Source organism: Parasteatoda tepidariorum, chromosome 6, assembly GCF_982258835.1.
Source record: "Parasteatoda tepidariorum strain Cologne lab strain chromosome 6, Ptep-v5.0, whole genome shotgun sequence".
Classification (NCBI taxonomy): Eukaryota; Metazoa; Arthropoda; class Arachnida; order Araneae; family Theridiidae; genus Parasteatoda; species Parasteatoda tepidariorum.
Window position 1 is genome coordinate 82,625,684 of NC_141760.1, and position 20,488 is coordinate 82,646,171.

The 20,488-nt window shown below is 28.6% G+C and overlaps 1 protein-coding gene across 6 annotated transcripts in view; it reads right to left on the reverse strand.

Annotated features, from left to right (window-relative positions):
* Positions 1-3,401: 3,401 nt before the first annotated feature.
* Positions 3,402-20,488, reverse strand: part of Papss (3'-phosphoadenosine 5'-phosphosulfate synthase) — a 55,616-nt gene continuing 38,529 nt past the window's right edge. For all 6 annotated transcript variants that reach the window (XM_087166107.1, XM_043041754.3, XM_043041752.3 and 3 more), the window contains exons 3-12: positions 18,784-19,019; positions 16,543-16,681; positions 14,601-14,719; positions 12,448-12,673; positions 10,248-10,453; positions 10,023-10,154; positions 7,477-7,606; positions 6,127-6,269; positions 5,684-5,809; positions 3,402-4,127 (exon numbers count right to left, since the gene is read on the reverse strand). In XM_087166107.1, the coding sequence (XP_087022233.1) occupies positions 3,882-4,127; positions 5,684-5,809; positions 6,127-6,269; positions 7,477-7,606; positions 10,023-10,154; positions 10,248-10,453; positions 12,448-12,673; positions 14,601-14,719; positions 16,543-16,681; positions 18,784-19,019 (1,703 nt within the window). In that variant the 3' untranslated portion in view covers positions 3,402-3,881. The remainder of the gene's footprint in view (positions 4,128-5,683; positions 5,810-6,126; positions 6,270-7,476; positions 7,607-10,022; positions 10,155-10,247; positions 10,454-12,447; positions 12,674-14,600; positions 14,720-16,542; positions 16,682-18,783; positions 19,020-20,488) is intronic.

Here is a 20,488-nt window from a genome sequence, read left to right on the forward strand (position 1 = left end):
TTGTCTATCATCTGAAAATTCTATCGGCTGATTTAAAAGAAAGATATTCTGATTTAAAACAAATTTATTTTCCAACATGGATGTTGCAGTCCATGTTAGTGGATTTGTCTGATATATCAAATATATCAAGAAGAACTTGCAGAAATACAAAATGATGAGTCAGTTAAAACTTTATTTAATATGAAAGGAGTGATGGCATGGCTTCGTGAAGAGACAGAAAACAAATACCCAAATTCAATCAAATGTACAAGAAAACTATTGTTACTGATTCCATCTTCATATTTAGCTGAATGTGGATTTAGTGCTGTAAATGATTTTATTGGTAAAAAAAAATAAATCGTCTGGATATTACACAACGGGGAGACTTGAGACTGAAGATAACCAAATTGGAACCTAAGATAAAATCTACGTGCAGCAAGCATCAAGGTCAAGAATCTCACTAAATTAAAATATTAAATTATTATAGAAAAATCTTTATTAAAATTATTTCGAATTTGAATTTTAGTTTTTCATTATATGTTCTGAAAATTTACTTACTTTGTTTCGCTAACAATTTCCTAAGTTTCTTAAGTGAACAATTCGATTTTTTAATATTAAAAATTATATATATGTTACATAGGGGGGCATAAGAATTTTAGAAAGGCTTAGGTGGGGAATAGTACAAAAAAGGTTGGGAAACACTGGGCTAGAATGAGTTATTTCTTGAATGTCATGGTTTCTAACTAACAAATCTACATCATAAACAAATTATGCAAACAGTTGAATTGATTAAAAAACAAATATTTTTGACTTCAATTTGAATTATATTTTATTTTTTGTTTCAAAATGTATGCTAAAATATTGTGTATTATTTTGAACTATACCTGATAGTTTGATATTTTTTTAGAAATATCAAACAATTCTTAGAAATATCACCTTGCTTACAAACAAGATCACAATACAAGGTGCATTTGAAAAGTTCAGTGAATAGTTCATAGAATAGCCACACTGGTTAAGGTGTTGCACTCTTGCAAGTGTATTTCAAGATGTGACAAGTAGGGCTTCTAGCATCCAAATCATGACAGTTGAGTAAAAGTTCAGACTTTGATCAATTTAACGTAGTGTGAGGATGATTGTTACTAAACAGTTTCATGGTTGAATAACCGCTTTAGTTATGGTCTTTCACTCTTACAGATACTGTTTAAGAAGATTTGTTATTTAATAGAGCCATTGTAAGTTGTCAGAAATTTGTAGTTAGCTGCAACTACTTCATTACAAATGGAGTTAGCTATAATTATTTTTTAGTGCAGTTATTTGAGACTTCTGACTCAATAACTACACTAAATATAGTCACTACTTAACTACTTTCAGAACACAAACTTTGCTGGAAGATTCGATTTACAGTTAAGCTCAAAGTTAAAAAGTTGAATACTGAAAGAAAAAATTTGGAAAAAATGAATTATAAATAATAAAAGAGCAATTTATTATTGTTATAATAAAATGTAGTTAACTATAAAAATTTTTTCAGTGTAGTTATTTGAGACTTCTCTCTTGAAATATAGTCACTGCTTAACTACTTTTAGGAAACAAACTTTGCTGGAAAATTTGATTTACACTCATGTTCAAAGTTAAAAGAAAAGTTGAATATTGAAAAAAAAAAACTTTTAAAAATGAATTAGAAAAATAAAAGAGCAATTTATGTCTTATGAATTCATTCTTTAAAGCTTGAACTTTTTATGTCTTACGTCTTAACAGCAAATATTTATCGGAAGAAATGATAGAAAAATTATCCATTTTGTTATGTGTTTTAAACCTAACAAAAAAAGAAAACAAGAAAAGTACATCAGGCATATTTTCACTGATGGCATCAGGTAAGATTTGCTACGATCAATTATTAAAAAATTAACGACGTTTGAACCTTGCTCCTTTTATAAACTAAGTATTGTTAAAAGTATTTCCAGGGAATCGCTACAACTAGTTTTTTTGTATCGCATTAGTCCCCGCATGACTTTTTTTTTAAAAAAAGTAATGCATTACACAATTAACTACAAAAAAGTACTGACTACAAAAGTTCCAATCACTGCCTATATTTTAACAATCACTCTGATGAAGCAAGATGTGGTTACTAGGGCCCCTAGCCTCCAAATCACAACATGAAGCAAAAGAGTAGACAACAGCCAATTTAATGCAATATGCAAAGACTTGTTACTGAAAAATAGAGCAATAGATGAATATTAAATTGGCTACAATTCAGGCAAAATGGTGAGAGAGAGAGACACACGATGAGTTAGTAAAAATACACGGGGCAGAAGCAATGAGCAAAATGTTTGTAATTACACAGTTTAAATACTATAGAGATGGGAAAAAAATGTATTTTCTGAGAATGGCTATTGCTTCAAATCCCAGTCAAGGTATTTTGTTTGTAACTGTCTAAGTTTTATTTATTTATTCACTGAAGCTTTCAAATACCTCTAGTATTTATTGCTGATTTCATTTACTGTTAATATTAACAACGGAAATTTCATAACAGCTTAATAATATCTTTTGCCTAACTGAAAGAAATGTAATAAAAATAAAGTAGTTAATATACATGTTTTTTTTTATATGAATACTTTGCTTAAATTAAAAAATAATACTTCTACTCAAATTTTTAATTTTTCTTAACAACTGTGAGCATTTTTAAGTATGCTTTAAGCTATATATACATAGGTATTTATTGCATCAACAACAAAAATGTGACACTTTGAAAAGCAAATACATTTCATATAATAACAAGAAAATTTTCTTGGGTAATACAAATTAAAAATGAAATAAAAATAAAAATTTTCGTTCAAAGCTCAAATAATTAAATAGAAAATAACAATGATTACAACATGAATTATGAAACAACTAAACAATTCAAAAATAAAAAAATACATACAAAGAGATTACTTGCTGAGTAATCTGATTTTACTACATCTAAAAAAAATCATTCTTACTTTTTTAAAAACAGATATAAAAAGGTAATGAAAAAATTCAATATTTTTTTTACTTACATGTAAATTGACATTTCAGTATTAAAATTTATTATAAATATATGAAAAGATAAATATATTTGTGATGATTTTTTTTAAAAAATAAAATATCTAAATTGTTCTAAAATTTGTTTTTAACTATAAAAAATGTACAAATATCAATGATTTATAAGAAAAGGAAATACAAAAATTTGTTTATTATGAAATATTTTTACTTACTATAAATCTTAACAGGTTTTACAAGATTTTCTTAGGAAAAAAAAAAAAGAGATAAATCAGGACTTAAGCTTATATTTAATGTAAAACTTTTGTTAAAGAAACGCAGCTTAAACAATTTTTTTTTATTGAATAAGAATTTTAAAATGTAATTGCAGAAAATATATTCAAGCAAACAATTTAATAGGACTATTTTATTCTTTTTTTGATTTTTTAAAAATTCAAATAAGGTTATAAGGATGCAAATAATTCAATAAAATAATGTTTTATATAAAGTGAGATACATCTTTAACACTTTTATGTCAAAAATAAATCACCACTCTTATGGGGCTTTAAACACAGGAAAATTAGGGAGACTTTATAATTAATTATCAATCTATTACCTTCGTTCCAGCAAAGATAAAAATATCTAAGATATATTTCTGATATACATCAACAAAAGCATAGATTCAATTACAGTTGAAATCAAGTGGAATTAAAATCAAAACAATGATCAACAAAATAATAATAATAAATGTGCATTAAAACATTTGTCAACAACTATGTGCATATTTAACCAGGTATATAAAGATATACTTGATACAACGCTTCATGTTATGAATTTCTCTCTTACAAATTATTTTAATATGTTCTTAAGGCATATAATGTACCGTTAAACTTATTAAAGAATGCTTATTGTTTGTCTGATAAAGAACGGTAGTAGTCAGAAAGGACCTGCCAGGCTGTAGGGGCCATGAAGCCATCAGGAGGTTGAAGATTATTTCGAGCCAAGTGGCGCATTTTGGTGCCTGATATAAATTCAAAGTCCTGTTTACGACTGGGATCAAACAGTGCCATTTGTTTCTTAGTAATATCATATGCTGCAACACGGAAAGGAATAATTTCCAGTTGAGTCAAACCAGGAGCCATTGTAAGAACCTAAAAAATTATTAATTAATAAATTAAGAAAATTTACATAAAATTTTTTTAATAAAGAAAAGTTTTAACATTTTTATATTTAATTTTAAACCTTAAATACAGCAAAGGACAAGCAAAAAAATTAGGTAGTAAATATTGGAAATAACTTTTCTATAATTTTTTAAATATTTGTTACCTGTTTGTTAAAACTACATATTTTTTTATAATGATCAATAAAAAATTTTACTGCAACATTTCTGTAAAAGGCCAAATTAAAATATTAGTTATATTTAACTCGAATATTCCTCATTTTAAATGATTCGTTCATCAAGTGATTTATAACAATCTTAATTTCACATTTAATTTTAAACCTACAATACACAAAATGGCAAGTATAAAAGTTCAGTTGACATGTATAACTAATAAATTATAAGCTATGGACATAATGTTCATGAACGTATTTGTAAGTTATTCTACAAATATCACTTAATTTTTGGAAAATTTCTTAGCAGCAATATTTTTAAAAAAGACCTATTTAATATTTTTTATTTATTTAATTGAAGTATTTTTTCAAAATTCTTTCTGAGAAATAGAATGAACTCGAAAAGAGAAAAAATCTATTATTTTGTAAAACTGTTTGTAATGGGTGAAATATTGAAAAATTTTCTTTAATTTGAGAAAAAAAAACACCTACAAATGCATTGAAAAGGAAAATATTTATTTTTAAATTTTTTTTACAGTGAGTCCTTGCAGTAGTTTTACAGTGAATTTTTGTACATTTATCATTTATCAAAAACTAATAAGCATTCCGATGTTAATCAAATCAAGAAGAAAAAAAGTTAAAGTAATGCATTTTTTCCCCTAAAATAAAAGAACAAAGAAAGAGGAGGACATCTTCTCCCTCTTCTTAATTTCAACTTCCTGAAAAACTATTCTTAAAGTTCATAGATTTTTATTACTGGTTATTACTTGTATACATACACCTCTTTCACAACTGTTAATAAAGATAAAGAAAATCTATCAAGATTTGCTTGTTTTACACAGGTTTGAAAACTGATAACTACATTCTTTAAAAAATGACAGTTTTACAAGTGTTAAGGAAATTTGTTCTGTCTGAACAGGCAAGGGCAATTTAGTTTTCCTGATGGTGACAATTGTGATCTTGAATAATATAATGTCCCACCACAAAATAAAAATAACTGATCAACTAACTGAACAGTTTAACGGTGCATGAGCCAAATATGTACACTCATGGTTAAAAGGACTCATTAAAATAGTACATAATTCATGCACTAAAATCAAAGGAGGTTGGAAATACATCTGAAACAAAATCAAAAGAGATAATAAGCTAGAGCAAAATCACTAAGATGACTCGGGCTCAAGAAAATTTGCATATAAAATGGATGATAACTCTGAAGAAATAATAACAATTATTTACTTTAGGGACATAGATTAATAAAATTTCAAGCTTAATAAAATTTAATTCATTGTTATGTGATTAAAATTTTAAAAATAAGTAAGTTAAAATGAAGAAATAAATGAGCATTAAAAATAAATAATATAAATTTCTCATTTACTTTAGCTCCGTGAGATGGTTCAAACAAATCCTTCTTTGTATCTGGATGAGGCATACCAGCCGGGTCCCTTCCAACAATATAGAAGTTAGCACCAGTTGACATTCTTGCCTTAGCATGCCATTGAACCTACAAACAAAATCATAACCGTTTAACAATGTGTATTTAATTTTAAAAAAACTTACATCTTTTTAAAACCATACAGATGCATTATTTTGTTAAAATCAAATTCTATACAGAAAAAGTATTGTCATTTTTAATCTCAAAAAATTCATTACGAAATTTAAAAACAAAGAAACAAAAACACTCAGATTAAATAGTTTCCTATCAAAAGTTTCTAAAAAGAAATGACTAAGAGTTTAAAAATAAAATAACACAAAGTCTTATACTATGTTTAGAATTATAAAAAAAAAATGTATTTATGCAGCAATGATCAAAGAACATACTTCTGTTGGTCCAGCATACATCATTGGAGACGGAAAGATAGCTAAAACTGTGGATTCTGGGTCTAACACTTTCTCATTCAGGACAGCTTTATGCTGAGCAATTCTGGTTTTTAATGGAACATCATCATCTTTCGTCCAACCACCTAACATGAATTCAGTTTCAGTAATTAAAAAGGTATTAATAACAATAACAAGTATTCATAGTATAATAGGTATTAGCAGCAGATCTATCTACCAACCCCCATTTTTAAAATACAGTAGTTTCACTACAAAATTACAAAAAATGCAGATTTTTATATCCTATTTAAAGAATCAACAGTACATTATTGTAGTATAATGCTTCTCATGTGGAATGTAGCATTTTAAGATAATCAGATAAAATCGATCCCGTATATTATCCTTTTCCTTTAACTATCAGAAGGTTATCATATTATTTTTTTCACTAATTAATGACATACCACATCGATCAGGCTGAAGAACAGCAAATATTCAAGATGTCTGCACAAGGCATGAGAACCTATCCTCACACATGCATGTGTATAAAGCAGCTCTAAGAAGGTTCAAAATTTTAATGTGTTTTTAAAATGCGAAAGATTTGAGGGTCAGTGTAGAAGAACAGAAAATGGGACGTAAATAACTCGGCAAGGCAAGGGAACTCTAACCCATGATCCATCTACCACTGAGGATATTTTAAGTCAGCACTGTGGTCGGTGCGAGCCATGTGCAGAATTCGAATTAACCAGCCATTGCTGGGATTCGAACCCGGTTCATTGGGAGTAGTCATTAGGAGGGGGGCGTTGGGTTCACCTCATTGGGAGGTGAACACTCTATCCCCTGACCACCCACGGCTCACCCCTAAGTAAAGGAAAAATATAAATTAAGAGAAAATACTATCCACACTCGAAGATATTGTGAATTTGTTTATTGAGATGCAGCTGAGTAAGCTTGATGCTCATTACATGAACTCAAATTGAGATAAAAGTTTCAAATAGCTACTCTAATTTCTTTATCATTATTCAAGCAGTATATTCTCACATTAGATCAGCAACTTCTGACAATCTTGCTTTTTTCAGGACCCTAATATTTTTATACAAGTAGAGAATTAATAAGAAGAGCCACCTGTCTCATTTCAGGGTACTCAAGGTGTGGCGACAGGCAATTTTGAAATCCGTGCAATAAATAAATAAACATAAAAAATAATCTTCACAAGCAAAACTAAAATACATTCTTAGTGAATTGACAACCAAGCAACCAGTTTTATTACATTAGTTAATTTTCATATTAGTTAATTAGATACATTTGTTAATTATTATTTTGAACATTTCTAGATAAATTTTAGGAATTACTTACCCAAAGGATGAAGGAGCAAAACAGGTTTCTTATATCCTCTCTCAACCAACTGTTTTTTTGTTTCCCTCATTAAGAGAGCATGACCATTATGCACAGGGTTGCGTAATTGGAATGCAAAAACTGCATCTGCCTGTATAGAAAATAAAAATCAACATTGAAATTGGAACAGAACACAAAACTATAAATTGGTTTTTAAAATTTTTTATAACATTTTTTTAATAAACAAGGTTAAAGGTAAAATTTTATTTGGCTTTTTCTTGCAGATTATGTGTAAGGTAAAAATAATCTATGATAACTGATAAAAAATAAATAACACTCAAATGCACCATTAAATTAAAATAGAAATATAAAATTAATGGCATTTTAGAAATAATATTAGTTACCAAAATAAAATTCCAGGAAAGAACATTTTCTTCATCTGTAAAATATACAATGTAACAATATTTTGGATGCATTTTTTAATTCATATGTATACAAAATATTGTGACACAGTATTGATTTCTTGTATTAATTATTGAGATACTTTATTAGGTACTAATGAACACATGTATAAAATATTTAAAAAAAAGTCACATAGCACCTCCTAATATAAACTTTGTACTAAAATATACAACTTATTTTATCTTCTCTAAAATAAGTATTTGTTATTATTTAAAATGTGAAATTATAAATGATAATTGAAGCTACTGAATAAAAAGGAAACCTTTTTATACAAGCATGTTATAGAATTTTTTTTATTTTGTTAATTTTTTTAGATGATTATTTTTTTGCAAACTTAAAGTTAGTTAAGAAGTTAGAAGATATAGAGCTTTTTTATAAATAATGTAGGTCACTAAAAAAGCGAGGCTTTGGGACAAACATGTTTGTGGTAATTCTATAGGATTGATACAATTCTGTATCAAATAGTTGTACTTTAATGGGGTTTCTTTAATGTAACAGTATAACAAAAATAGAAATTAAGTTAAATTTTAAAAAAAATTCTAAAGATATGTTTAGTTTTTTTTTTTTTTTTTTCAAAGCAGTTAGTTTGATTTCCTTATTTTCTTGCTTTAGACTTGAAAGTCAAACGGAAAATAAAACAGCTAATGTAAAAAAAGAGTAAGAAAAAATAGTAAAAGCAGGGGTTTTAGAAACATGAAAAATAATAATTTGTGATATTTGCTTCACATATCAGGAATTTATTATCTCGATTTTTTTTATTAGATTAAGTACAGAATAATTTGTAATTGTTAAGAATAGTATTTTCTGTAATATTATAATAACTTCCCTAACTTTTACATTCACATTTGCTTTTACAGCTTTTGATTTACCAACCTCAGGTTAGTTGTCAATGTCATGATAGAACTAGGCTAAGGTGTGACTGGCAAAGTTCTGAGATTCGTTCTCAATGATTATCTTAAGAAAAAACTGGAACATACATACAGTAAACTGCCCAAATTAGCAGATAGTGGTAGTAACACTCGTCTCTGAACCAAGCTCCCCAACAGTGTCTGAATTTTTGCAGTTCTAAAACTGCCCTAAACATTACATTAGAATGAATTCAAAACCACTAAGATATAGTCCAGGAAAATACTGTTCCATCACCTACTGAGCCTTTTTTAAGGGGATAGCCTGGTTATTTGTGGAAGATGAAAACTAAAGTCACAGTATTGAGCTGCTTCAAGTAAGCAGGGGTCTGTCCAGACATTTTGTGAAAGGTTCGTTTTTGTAAAATTGTGAAAAATTACTCGTAATTTGGGAATATAAAATAAACGTTAAGTCACATTCTTTCAATGAGGGTCGGCTTTTGTGAATTTGTGCAAATAGGGTCCGTTATTGCAAAAAAACTTTTTCAAGGAGTTTTTAAATTGTAAGGACATACAAGATTATGCTCAACACTGTAAAATTATAATTAAAAAAATAAATTTTAAAAAATAAACAGCAATTGCAGCTACTAAATTAGCGATGCAACATACAAATATTTGGTATTGATCCTATACTGCTGAACGCAGAATATTAATTTCGGACAAATAAAGGAAGAAGCGTTTGCCGAAGACAAAATTTAGTTCGTTTACATCTGTCTTCCCCCCCCTTCCTGGGAAGGGTTTATTGATTAACAAAACAATAATGAAGATAATCAAATTTGTAAAGGGTCCGATTAAAATCTAAATTATTTTGTGAAGGGTCCGTTTTCATGAAAAGATATTTTGTGAAGGGTTCGTTAACGGACCCAAATTTCTTCTAAACAGACCCCTGAGTTAGAGTTGTTAAATAATTTTACTTTTGATTCAAGAAAATTAATACATAATAAATTTTTTTATAAAATTCTTTACTTAATAATTTTTTATGTTTCTTCCATAAATTTGAAAGATAAAAAACATTTTCAGTTAAAGGATAGCGTTTTTCAATTTTAGCTATCCTTTTTTTTTTTAAACTAGTTAATATCCAAAAATATCATTGGTGTTTCCTTTGAGTTACTGTTTAATTCTGGAGTGGGGGGGGGGGGGTGGAAGAAAGAAAAAAGTAAATTAGTAAGCAAGGTAGTAAGTTCAATAGTAATTACTTACACCCATTTTCCTAAATTTAGCTCTTAATTCATTAGGAGTTAAGCGATACATGTCCAAACCATCATTTTGCTTGATTCTTTCTAGTACTTCTAAACTCCCACCAGCAAGCCAATCACCGCTCTCAAATACCATCTAAAGAAAAAAATTCGAAGACATCTATTTAAGATAAATATTCCAAAACTATAAACATAAGAAATACTTTAAAATCATCCAATATACACTTACTTTAACATAGGGATGTCCAGTATTGCTTGTACCAAATTGGCGACTGCATCGTTCTTCTTTTCGGTGCTCGTAGAACTCTGGATTTCGCAGAATAGCAACACAGTTTCCATTATACCTTAATGCAAAAGCTGAGACATCTAATAGTTTTTCTTTGTCCTCAGTAGATATAGGTAAAACAATTGGGACGGATTGGTTTATCACTCCATCTATATTGAAATAAAACATTCAAATCATTGATTCTTTGATCAATTTTGGGTAAAACACCTTTTTCAACATTTGATATTTTAACAAATTAGAAAATTATATCTTAGTTTAGACAGATAGTTTGTATAAGTACTTGTAAAGTTATTATAATAAGTAGATAATAAACCTCAAAAATTATACACAAAATATAAGCTGGCAAAGTTGAATAGAATGGGACAAGATTTAATATTAAATACCAATGCAACTGTAAATATACAACAAAATATATACAACATTTACTCAAAAATTTGCAAATCTTATCTGAAATTAACTAAATGAAAGTAATGTTAAATGACGTTTTAAAATGTTTTATCTATTCAATAATATGGAAAAATAAAGTTTGATTAGCTTTAAAGTGGAAAAAAATTATTAAATGCTTCATAAATCAAAAAGAATATACAGGCTGTCTCAGTTAAGCGTTTCTGAACTTCTAAGAGAGGTAGGGGACATCCTGACGACTCGAAATCATATAGCAATGTGGGGTCGGAAATGCTTTCCTGAAGCGGTGATGTACACAGAAGCACCATAAAGAAAAGAGACCGTAAGTGAAAAATCGCTATAACAATACATTGAAAAAATTATATGGCCTCCTCGGTCACCCGACCTATCATGTCTTGATTTCTGGAGTCATATGAAAACATTGGTTTATGGCACCCCTGCTGATAATGCTGGTTGCAAGAATCGCAGTAGCTGCCTGCGAAATATGCCTGGAGTATTGCAGAATGTTCGAATGTCCATGCGCCGGAGATGTAAGTGTACATTGTAGCCGGTGGCAGAAACTTCGAACACTTACTTTGGCCCATGTGCCAGATAATTTTTTCAGTATATTATTATAGCGATTTTTCACTTACGGTCTCTTTTTTTTATGGTGCGTCTGTGTACGTCACCGCTTCAGGAAAGCATTTCCGACCCCACATTGCTATATGATTTCCAGTCGTCAGGATGCCCCCTACCCCTCTTAGAAGTTCTGAAACGCTTAACTGAGACACCCTGTATGTTTTTTTTTCCAGTCAGCTTCTAGAACAAATATACAGTAGAGCTCCGATTATCCGAACTGCTCAGGACCGAAGGTGGTTCGGATAATTGGAAAGTTCTAGTTTAAATGATTATTATTTATGCACTTTTTTTTAGATTTTTAAATATTTTGTACTTATTTTTTTTAACTTTATTTTTTCATTTTAAATTTTTTTAATCATATTTCAGCTTTTATAAATTTTTTTTCTCAATTACTGATTTTACCACATTTTTCTTTATTTTCTATTGCAAAAGAAATCCAGCAAAGACTTTTGTTTCAAAGAAGTTGCTTTTTTTTGTGCAGCCGTATCCCTTATTCTCTTTAAATAAATCAACTGAACTGGATCAACATCATTTGACATTCTAGCCAATTCATTGCAATATCTAATGAAGTGCATGCTTCTATATGAGAAAGTCCACTATCTTGAACTTGATCACCTACTTCTTCGTCTGTGGAGTTCTGATTTTCCTTCAAAATTTCAGCAACAATTTCATCATCATTTAAAATTTGAATTCCTGGGACGTTGTCAGAGTCTCGACACCTGTCTTCTATGTATTCTGCTGCATAACCTGGCATCTTTTCAGCCAGAAGATCTACTGGTTCAGAAATTTAGAAAATTTTTTGATAAGTTGAAAAGTATTCTGAACTTTAAAAAAAAAAATTCAGAAATAGTTCGGATAATTGGACTTTCGGATAATAAGGGTTCGGATAATCGGCGCTCTACTGTACTTTTTTTACTTGTAGTAGTTATTTTTTCAGTTAATGATATTTTCTATAAAATTAATTTTTTGAAAGAGAATATTTTTAATAAAGGTAGTAATTTAGTAATAGTAAAAACTAAAATTGACCACATACATCACTAGAAACCAGTCATGGCTGAAAAAATAATAATTTAAAAGACTACAAAATTCTTTTGTAACTTTTGAATCGAACTATTCTTACCATCAAGGAGACAACCAAAATGGAGGCACTGCAAGTATTCACGTTCTCTCATGAAACCTTTTAAAGGTGTAGCCCAACCTTCTGAAAGTACTTGCACCCACTGCAAATCCAGTTGTGTGATTTCAATGGAGGGCAAAGTTTCTGCCTCTTTTTTGGCCCATTCCAAGCGAGATGCTGGAACAAAAAGCTCCTTTACACGGTCTAAAACAGACTCAGGAATAATGCCCTACAAAAAAGGAAAAAGAAATTTGAGATTAAAATTCTTTATACATATAGATTAAAAAAACGGCAAAGGTTCGAAAAGTATCAATACATTTAGTAGCAAGTTCATGTTGCAAGGGTGATCGCGAGCCTAAGTCAAAATTCCGGAAAATTTCTCGAGTTCAAAAAAATAAATAAATAAAATTTAAAAAAAATTTAAATTGAAAAATAATTTAAACAAGGTTTTTATCCTTTTTCTCAATATTTCTTAGTTTACTTAAAATATATTTAAAATTACACATACCTATGAGGACCAGGCGAAGTAATTGAAATTTACAAATATGTCTTTCTTTCTTGAGTTTATGATTATAATAACTATTTACTGATAAAAAATTAATATTAATCATGAATATAAGCTTATAAAGTATCTGGCTGTCCCTTACAAACAAATAAAATAAACTGTGTTTCTAAGTTTCACCTTTGAAAATTTGACTTCGGGAAACTTCTGTGATCAATGATTTTTTGAAACGCCTAGACCTTCAATCTCCGGAAACTTTCAGATCGCTGTTAGCAAAAAATCCAGAAATCCGGATTTTTTCCGGAGCACAATCAGCCCTGATGTTGTGACAGGGCATAAATATAGGTAATGGTTTTTATTTTAAAACAGTTCAGTCATTCTAACGTTCCCTTCTACTGCTTTTTTTTTTAAATTTTTTTTATTTGTTTTTTTTTCAGCATGTGCAAATTTTGTCTTTAAATTCAAACATGTTATTGCTGTGGAAAGTATAAGGAACATTATGTAAATATTGCAATTTTATTTTCATTTATCAAAAGAATTCGAAAAATTGTGGCAGAATTTTCAATTTTTTTCTTGCTATGTACAGTGCCATCTGTCAGAAAATTTTTGAATATAAACTAATAATATGAGAAAAATTTTTTCCCCGTCACATAATTTCATTACAAGAATTATTTCTTTTAACATTATTTTCCAGTTATAAAATTTTGAAAACAGTTTACGACCCCCTCTTTAGTTATTTGCTAATGTTTTAGATACTTCGACAAATTCTAAATGTAGTTTCCCATTAAATAACACACAAAAAACAACAGTAATCTAAGTGAGCAAGCACGTATGTTTTAAAAGCTCAATTTAGGATCAAAAATAACTAAAAAACTTAAGACAAAAAAAGAAACTTATTTCAATATTTTCATACAGTTTATAAATAAAAAATTTTTTAGAAAAGAATTTAATTTTGTAACAAAACTAAAAAGTTGCAACTTTAAGGGCTAGTAGACAGTTTTCACCAGATATTGAAGATTCGGAAAGAAAGGATCAAGTCACAAGAGTGCACCAATTCTATAAAAATGGAAAACACTATAGAGACGAATAATAAAAAGCTGCAGCTAACCAATGGATTATAGGGGGAACATAGATTTCTTTAAAATCTACTTTCAAAAAATTTCTGAAAATGAAGTTTATTTTTATTAATCATGCTATAGTACTAGATAAATTTAATTTAAAATGAGAATCGATGAAATGTCTGTTTTTTATCAAATTGGTATTTTATTTCAAAATTTATTTATAAAATTTTTTTTTTTAGAATACGAAAGAAATACAGAAAATAATAATAATACAAGATGAATACAAAAATGAAATAGATGAAGCTGAATTAAAAGAGCAAATTTGGATAACTGAATATGAACACTTTTTCTTTTAATTATGTAAAAAATATGTAACTATGTAATCAAAGAACTACATATTTGTAAAATTAGAATAAAATTTTAAAAAAAAAAATACTTTAGGGCACTTGCAATCTTACTCTCTCAATACAATACTTAAATAATGCAAAACATTTTTAAAACTTATTTAAGAGTTTACTATAAACTGCAACTGAATTAAAAATGGTACAATTTGCAATTAGAATTTTTAGAAAATATCAAAATAGAGTCCTTACTTTATCAATCAATAACTTAATAACTAATTGCACACAATCTTGTACAGTATGCTCTCCAGCTTTTAAGTGAACATCAGGTTTATCAGGCTTTTCATAGGAGGAATCAATACCAGTAAATCCTGATAAAAAGAAAACAATTGGGATTTAATGTATTACGAAATTTAATCAAATACACAGCTAAATGAAATTAACTTTAGCTGATACAGTTTAGTGTCACTTTATTGTCATTTGTGGAGATATCTTATACACTGAGCCATGGTAAGCGTGGGAGCAAGTGGGGCGATTTCTCCAGGTCCCCACCCACACTGGTAATATTCAAAAATATTTACAGTAAAATTTTATTTTTTTAAAATTAATATTTAGTATTGATATTAGTAAATATCTATATAATCAATCTGGGTACAAAAATTAAACAACAGCATAAAAGAAAAGAATTTTAAGATATTCGGTGGGAAAAAAACATATCGATTTTGATAATAAAGTCAAAAATTTGTGCAAAAATGATCAATTTTACTAAAAGTTGATTATAAAGAAAACATTTTTAGGTCTCTGAAAATTCATATAAATGTCAAACTTTTTCAACAAATATTAGTTTCAAATTCTTACCTACATTTATACAAATATTGCATGAAAATAAATTCACAATTATGCAAAACGTTAATCTGAGCACTCATTAAGATTTATGTTATTTTATAGCATAATATTTAATGTAACAATTTAAACATTTTATTATGTTTTAGCTTAATTTTATTAAAATTATTCTTTTTCTACAACAATATAAAAGATTTATTTTAAATTTTGAATATTGCAATGTATATAATTTTACCTTATACAATTTAGAATTGCTTTCATCATTGTTTAATTCAAGAAATAAGACAGCAAATTTTTTTTTAAAAACTATTCTTTTTAAGATATAATTTTATGAAACAAACTATAATAATTGGTGCAAATATTTTGTTGATTTACATAATTAGAGGTAAGGAAAAAAATAAATAGTTAATGTCAACAAGATAAAACAATGAGCATTTTGTCCTTAAAACTTCTTTTGTGCTTCGAGCTAACATTAAAGCTTAGAATAATTAGTATTTTCTTTTTGTATAAACATTAAAACAGCAATATTTAAAAGAGAAAGGCCATAGTGATTGCCATAAAATCCAAAAGCATGCAAAATATAAAGCATAGAGGATTATGATAAGGGATAGTATTCATTAATTTGTATTAACAAAGTATTGTACTATCTTGTAGTAACAAAGCATTCATAATCTTAGCCCACATATACCTTTGACCAATATTTGCACTCATTGATGGAGAAATTCTGCAATCAGTATACGGAGCAGCAATTAGCACACAACATAGCAGATTGCAGCTGTGACAATAGATACTATCTTTTTATTTATTTATTTTTTATTCCTTTACCTTTTTAACTTTTTCAGGCAAGTGATAAAGGAGAGAAATTTACATACTACTATTTCGAGTACACATATTAAATTGTACTCTGCATGAACAAAATCTTAACTATTCTTAAAACTTTTATAATTTACTCAGTTTAATTTTATTCAATTTTGATGCAACACTTTTTTTTTATATTGGATATAGCTAACTAGAATCTGTCATAAACTGTGAAACAATGAAATTAAATTGACTGTGAAAATTTATTTGCTCCACATGTGATTAAAATAAATAACAACACATAATTATTTACTTTAAAATATTTATGAAAATTATACATAAACAAACATTTACAAGTTTTATTTTTAAAATTTTTAGATTTTTCTAGAATGATAAATAAAGATTAATTTTAGTTTTAACTACCAAATTTATATTTGAACTTTAACAGTTTGTTTTTTTCACAGACTAATAAATCTTTTCAGTCGTTGACAAATAAAATAATCCCTAGTATTGAGAATGCTCCTGATTATGGAATAATCTCAAAGAATTTTACCTTTTATTTCTCCAGCTCTTGCTTTTTTATATAGTCCTTTGACATCTCTTTTCTCACAAACTTCCAAAGGAGTGTCTACAAAACATTCAAGGAAAACGAGGCCAGCCTCTTCATGAATTTGTCTTGCTTGGTTTCTATCCTTAAAATTATTCACTTATATTAACTATGGTAATTCACAAATGAGGATTTTTTAAAGGAAATACATACTTAGCAATTAAATTTTTTTATACACTTCTTTCAGCTAAAAATTATACATTTTACTAAAAATCATCAATTTAAAATGAAACAATTAAGCAGACTTATAAGAGAAATTGTTAAAGATGTTAATTTGAAGCAAAAATATCTCAGAAGTTATAAACCAATTTTGATGCACGTTTTATTGATTAGACTCTGGTAACTGAGTAGTTTTGCTTTTATTAAAAAAATATTTTTAATTATAGAATTGGAAAACACAATCTTAAGATTCTACAAAAGAAACTTTTAAATTGAGCTATTGAAAGAATTAAATTACAATTTGAGATTTTAGTTGCCAATAAGAAATTTAAATAAAAAAAATTGGTTTACAACTTTCTGAGATATTTGTATAAAAAATTTACATTTGTTCTGAAAAGTTAGCTTTAGCATTAAAATGTTATTTACAGAACACATAATTTTTTTGTTAACTTTCTGACATATACACACAGTGGAATTTTGAACTGTACTCCTTCATATATAGCAAATGTAGTTTACTACTGCTAAGGAGAAGAAAAAACATTGTCCCAAATGTTTAGAAATTTTTTATAAGCAATTTCATAAATTTTTAAATTTAAAGAAAAGAGAAAAAATTGAAACAATTTTATTTTTATTATAGTATGAAATTTTAAATATACTCAAGTCTTGGAAAAAATTCGTCTAAAGGAAATTAAAGTTAATTAATTTTTTTCCCGAAGGGGGACTAAATTATATTTTGTTCACAGTCATCTTCACACTTAAGCCACATAATCATATACATTTCAACAGTTGATATAGCAAAGCTTGCTAGTGAGAAAGCTCACTTGATTATATGCAGTTATATTTGGCTGGCACCCTATCAAATGTAGAAAGTGTAAAGCTGCATTTTCTGCATATTTTTCTCTTTTCTATCAAAAAGGGTAAAAAAACTGCTGAAGCAAGGAAAAATTATCTGATGTGAACGGAGAAGATGTATTAATAAAATGTGAATGGCAAAACTGGCTTGCAAAATTGCGATAAAGATGAACCACATTCTGGATGGCAATTTAAAGATGATTAAGACACAAAGACATTAATTGATGCAAATTCACATATAACAACTCGTGAGATCGTTATGAGATTAAATGTGTTGCATGCAAACTTTCATGATAATTTGAAACGGCGAAGTTTAATCTCAAGGTTCTTAATGTTCTTATAAATAAAATTATGTTGTCACATTGATGTTTGTCTTAAACGTTAAAAAAAATTATCTATTTTTGAAATGGATCATCACAAGAGACAAAAAAAGGGTTGTGTACAACAATATTTCAGTCTCTACAAAATTGTTTCAGAAAAGAAAAACCTTTATTTCAAATCAAGTCAAAAAATTACCAGAAGCTTTTTTTTCCAGCACAAAACAATTTTTTTATACGCGTGGAATCATGCTACTATCAGAAAGATGGCAAAAAAAAATTGCATGAGAAAAGACGATACATAATTGAATAAAATATCTATACAATATAAGAGAATCTTCTTCTTAGGTACTACAGCTGGTTACTGGCCAAGGCCGTCTCAGTCAGTTTACCCCATCTAAATCTATTCCATACTATATTTCTTCATCTATGAACTCAGAAGTCCTTTAACCACCTCTCTACTCTATCTAACCATCGAGATACATGTCCTAGCCACCTTATTTGAGAAACCTTGACAATTTAATAATATTATCTTTCTTAAATAAAATTAAAATAATAAAATAATAGAATAAATAAAATTATCTTTCATTCTTATAAAAGAAAAACAAATTTTCTTTCCAAACAGTACAGTAATTCTGTAAAGGAAATTAATTTTCTGTAATTGTTACATTAAGAAGATGAATTTTTTTTTTGTTAGTTAGAGAAATCTGTTAAAACCTACTTTGCTCAAGTGATCAGTTGCATTAATTAAAATCAACCTTAACAAGTAGAAAATAGTTTCTATTTTTCGGAATGAATAAATAGAAGTTTATAATAAAAAAACAAAAGTCAAGCAAACTATTCACAGTAGAAAATTTACCTTTCCAAAGGGACTGATAAAACTAGACAATGCAATCACACCACTGTCAGCAAACAGTTTTGCTACTTCAGCAACCCTTCGAATATTTTCTTCTCTGTCTTCAGGACTGAAACCGAGATTCTTGTTCAAACCATGACGGACATTGTCACCATCCAAGGCATAGGCTGGAATGCCATATGAGCACAAGTAATCTTCCACTCCAAAAGATATTGTTGTCTTGCCAGCACCAGATAAACCTAAACAACAAATACATATGAAGAGTGTTAGGTATTGCATTTTAAAATTTTCTAGACAAATTTAAGTAGTGAATATTATGTTGTTGTTGACGTATGCCTGTTTAGGCAGAGGGGGTGCGATTGTTCTTTTTTTCCAGTGGCGCCATCTATGGCCAAGAGTTTGACTTCTGTCACACCATCCGTCACAGCCGTTTATACGGCGGACCCATTCATACATCCATTCATTCACCCACAGATCGTAATTTTGACCTGAATCAGAGAACGATCTCCAATCCAGTATCCACAGAGGTATTGATTTGTTATAGGAACATGGAGAATTTTTGCGACTAGACAGATTTAATGTGCATCAGTCACTTTACTACACGGGGAGAGTTCTGCCGGCAGGGTTCGAACCCAGGAACTCTCAGACATGGGCCCAGCACCTTACGGACCAGGCTATCCTGGCCCAGTGAATATTATCATATTGGAATAAAAAATTTTTTTACAAATTCGTGCTTGAGGCGAATTTACAAAATTACTAAACCTTAATCAAATAAATATTATAGAAAATAGGTTAAGAGTAATTTTTCATGCAATCTCAAAATTTAACTGTGGGAAACAGTCAGGGTCAAATCCTGTCATTATTTGGGTCTATGCATAGGTGGTTAAATTTATATTTTAAAACAAGTATTGTGACTGGCAATAAAATGTCTTTAGGTTAGATGATTTGAGATTGTTTATAAGTAGTTGGGTTTAATCTCTACAGATCAAAAGACTACAGAATTTTTTTATACGTTTATTAAAGCATATTAGTTAAATATATCAATTCTATGTACACAGCTGTCAGGAAATGAGATTAAGGCTTTAAAATCGTGAAACCAGCATTCAACATTATAAACAGTGTGGTCAACATTAGTCACTTGTTCCCTTTACTTCCCAATCAAGTAGATACCCATTAAACAAAATTTGTGTCGGTCTTACATTGCCAAAAAGGGTAGTGCCTTGTTTGTATTTATTAAAATCAAATATTTGCAATTAGAATTGTTCTTCACTTGAAAAAAGTTTGCAAAATAATTTTGATAACTGCAAATACAAATTTTATTTCAAGCAACCATTCAAACTTTAATCTGTTATATCTCAATTAAGTATTAGTGTGACAATTTTATTTCATTTTATTTAATAACTGGCATTAAACAGCTAAACCTATTCTGAGTTTACAACCATTTTGTTTAACTCTGTAGCCTCGCAATTATTTTGAATCCAACCAAGAAGATAAGGAAACTCCAGGATCAAAAATTGGAAAAAACTAGCATTTTGATGGAACCACGAAATCACGATGAGAGAATAACCATGAAAACTTTCCACGGTTAGCCTGATGGCAAGGGAATTCTAAGCCATGATCTGTCTATTACAGAGGAAGGAGCAAAATTCGTATAGACTAGCCACTGCTGGGATTCGAACCTGGGTCACCTCATTGGAGGGCTAACATT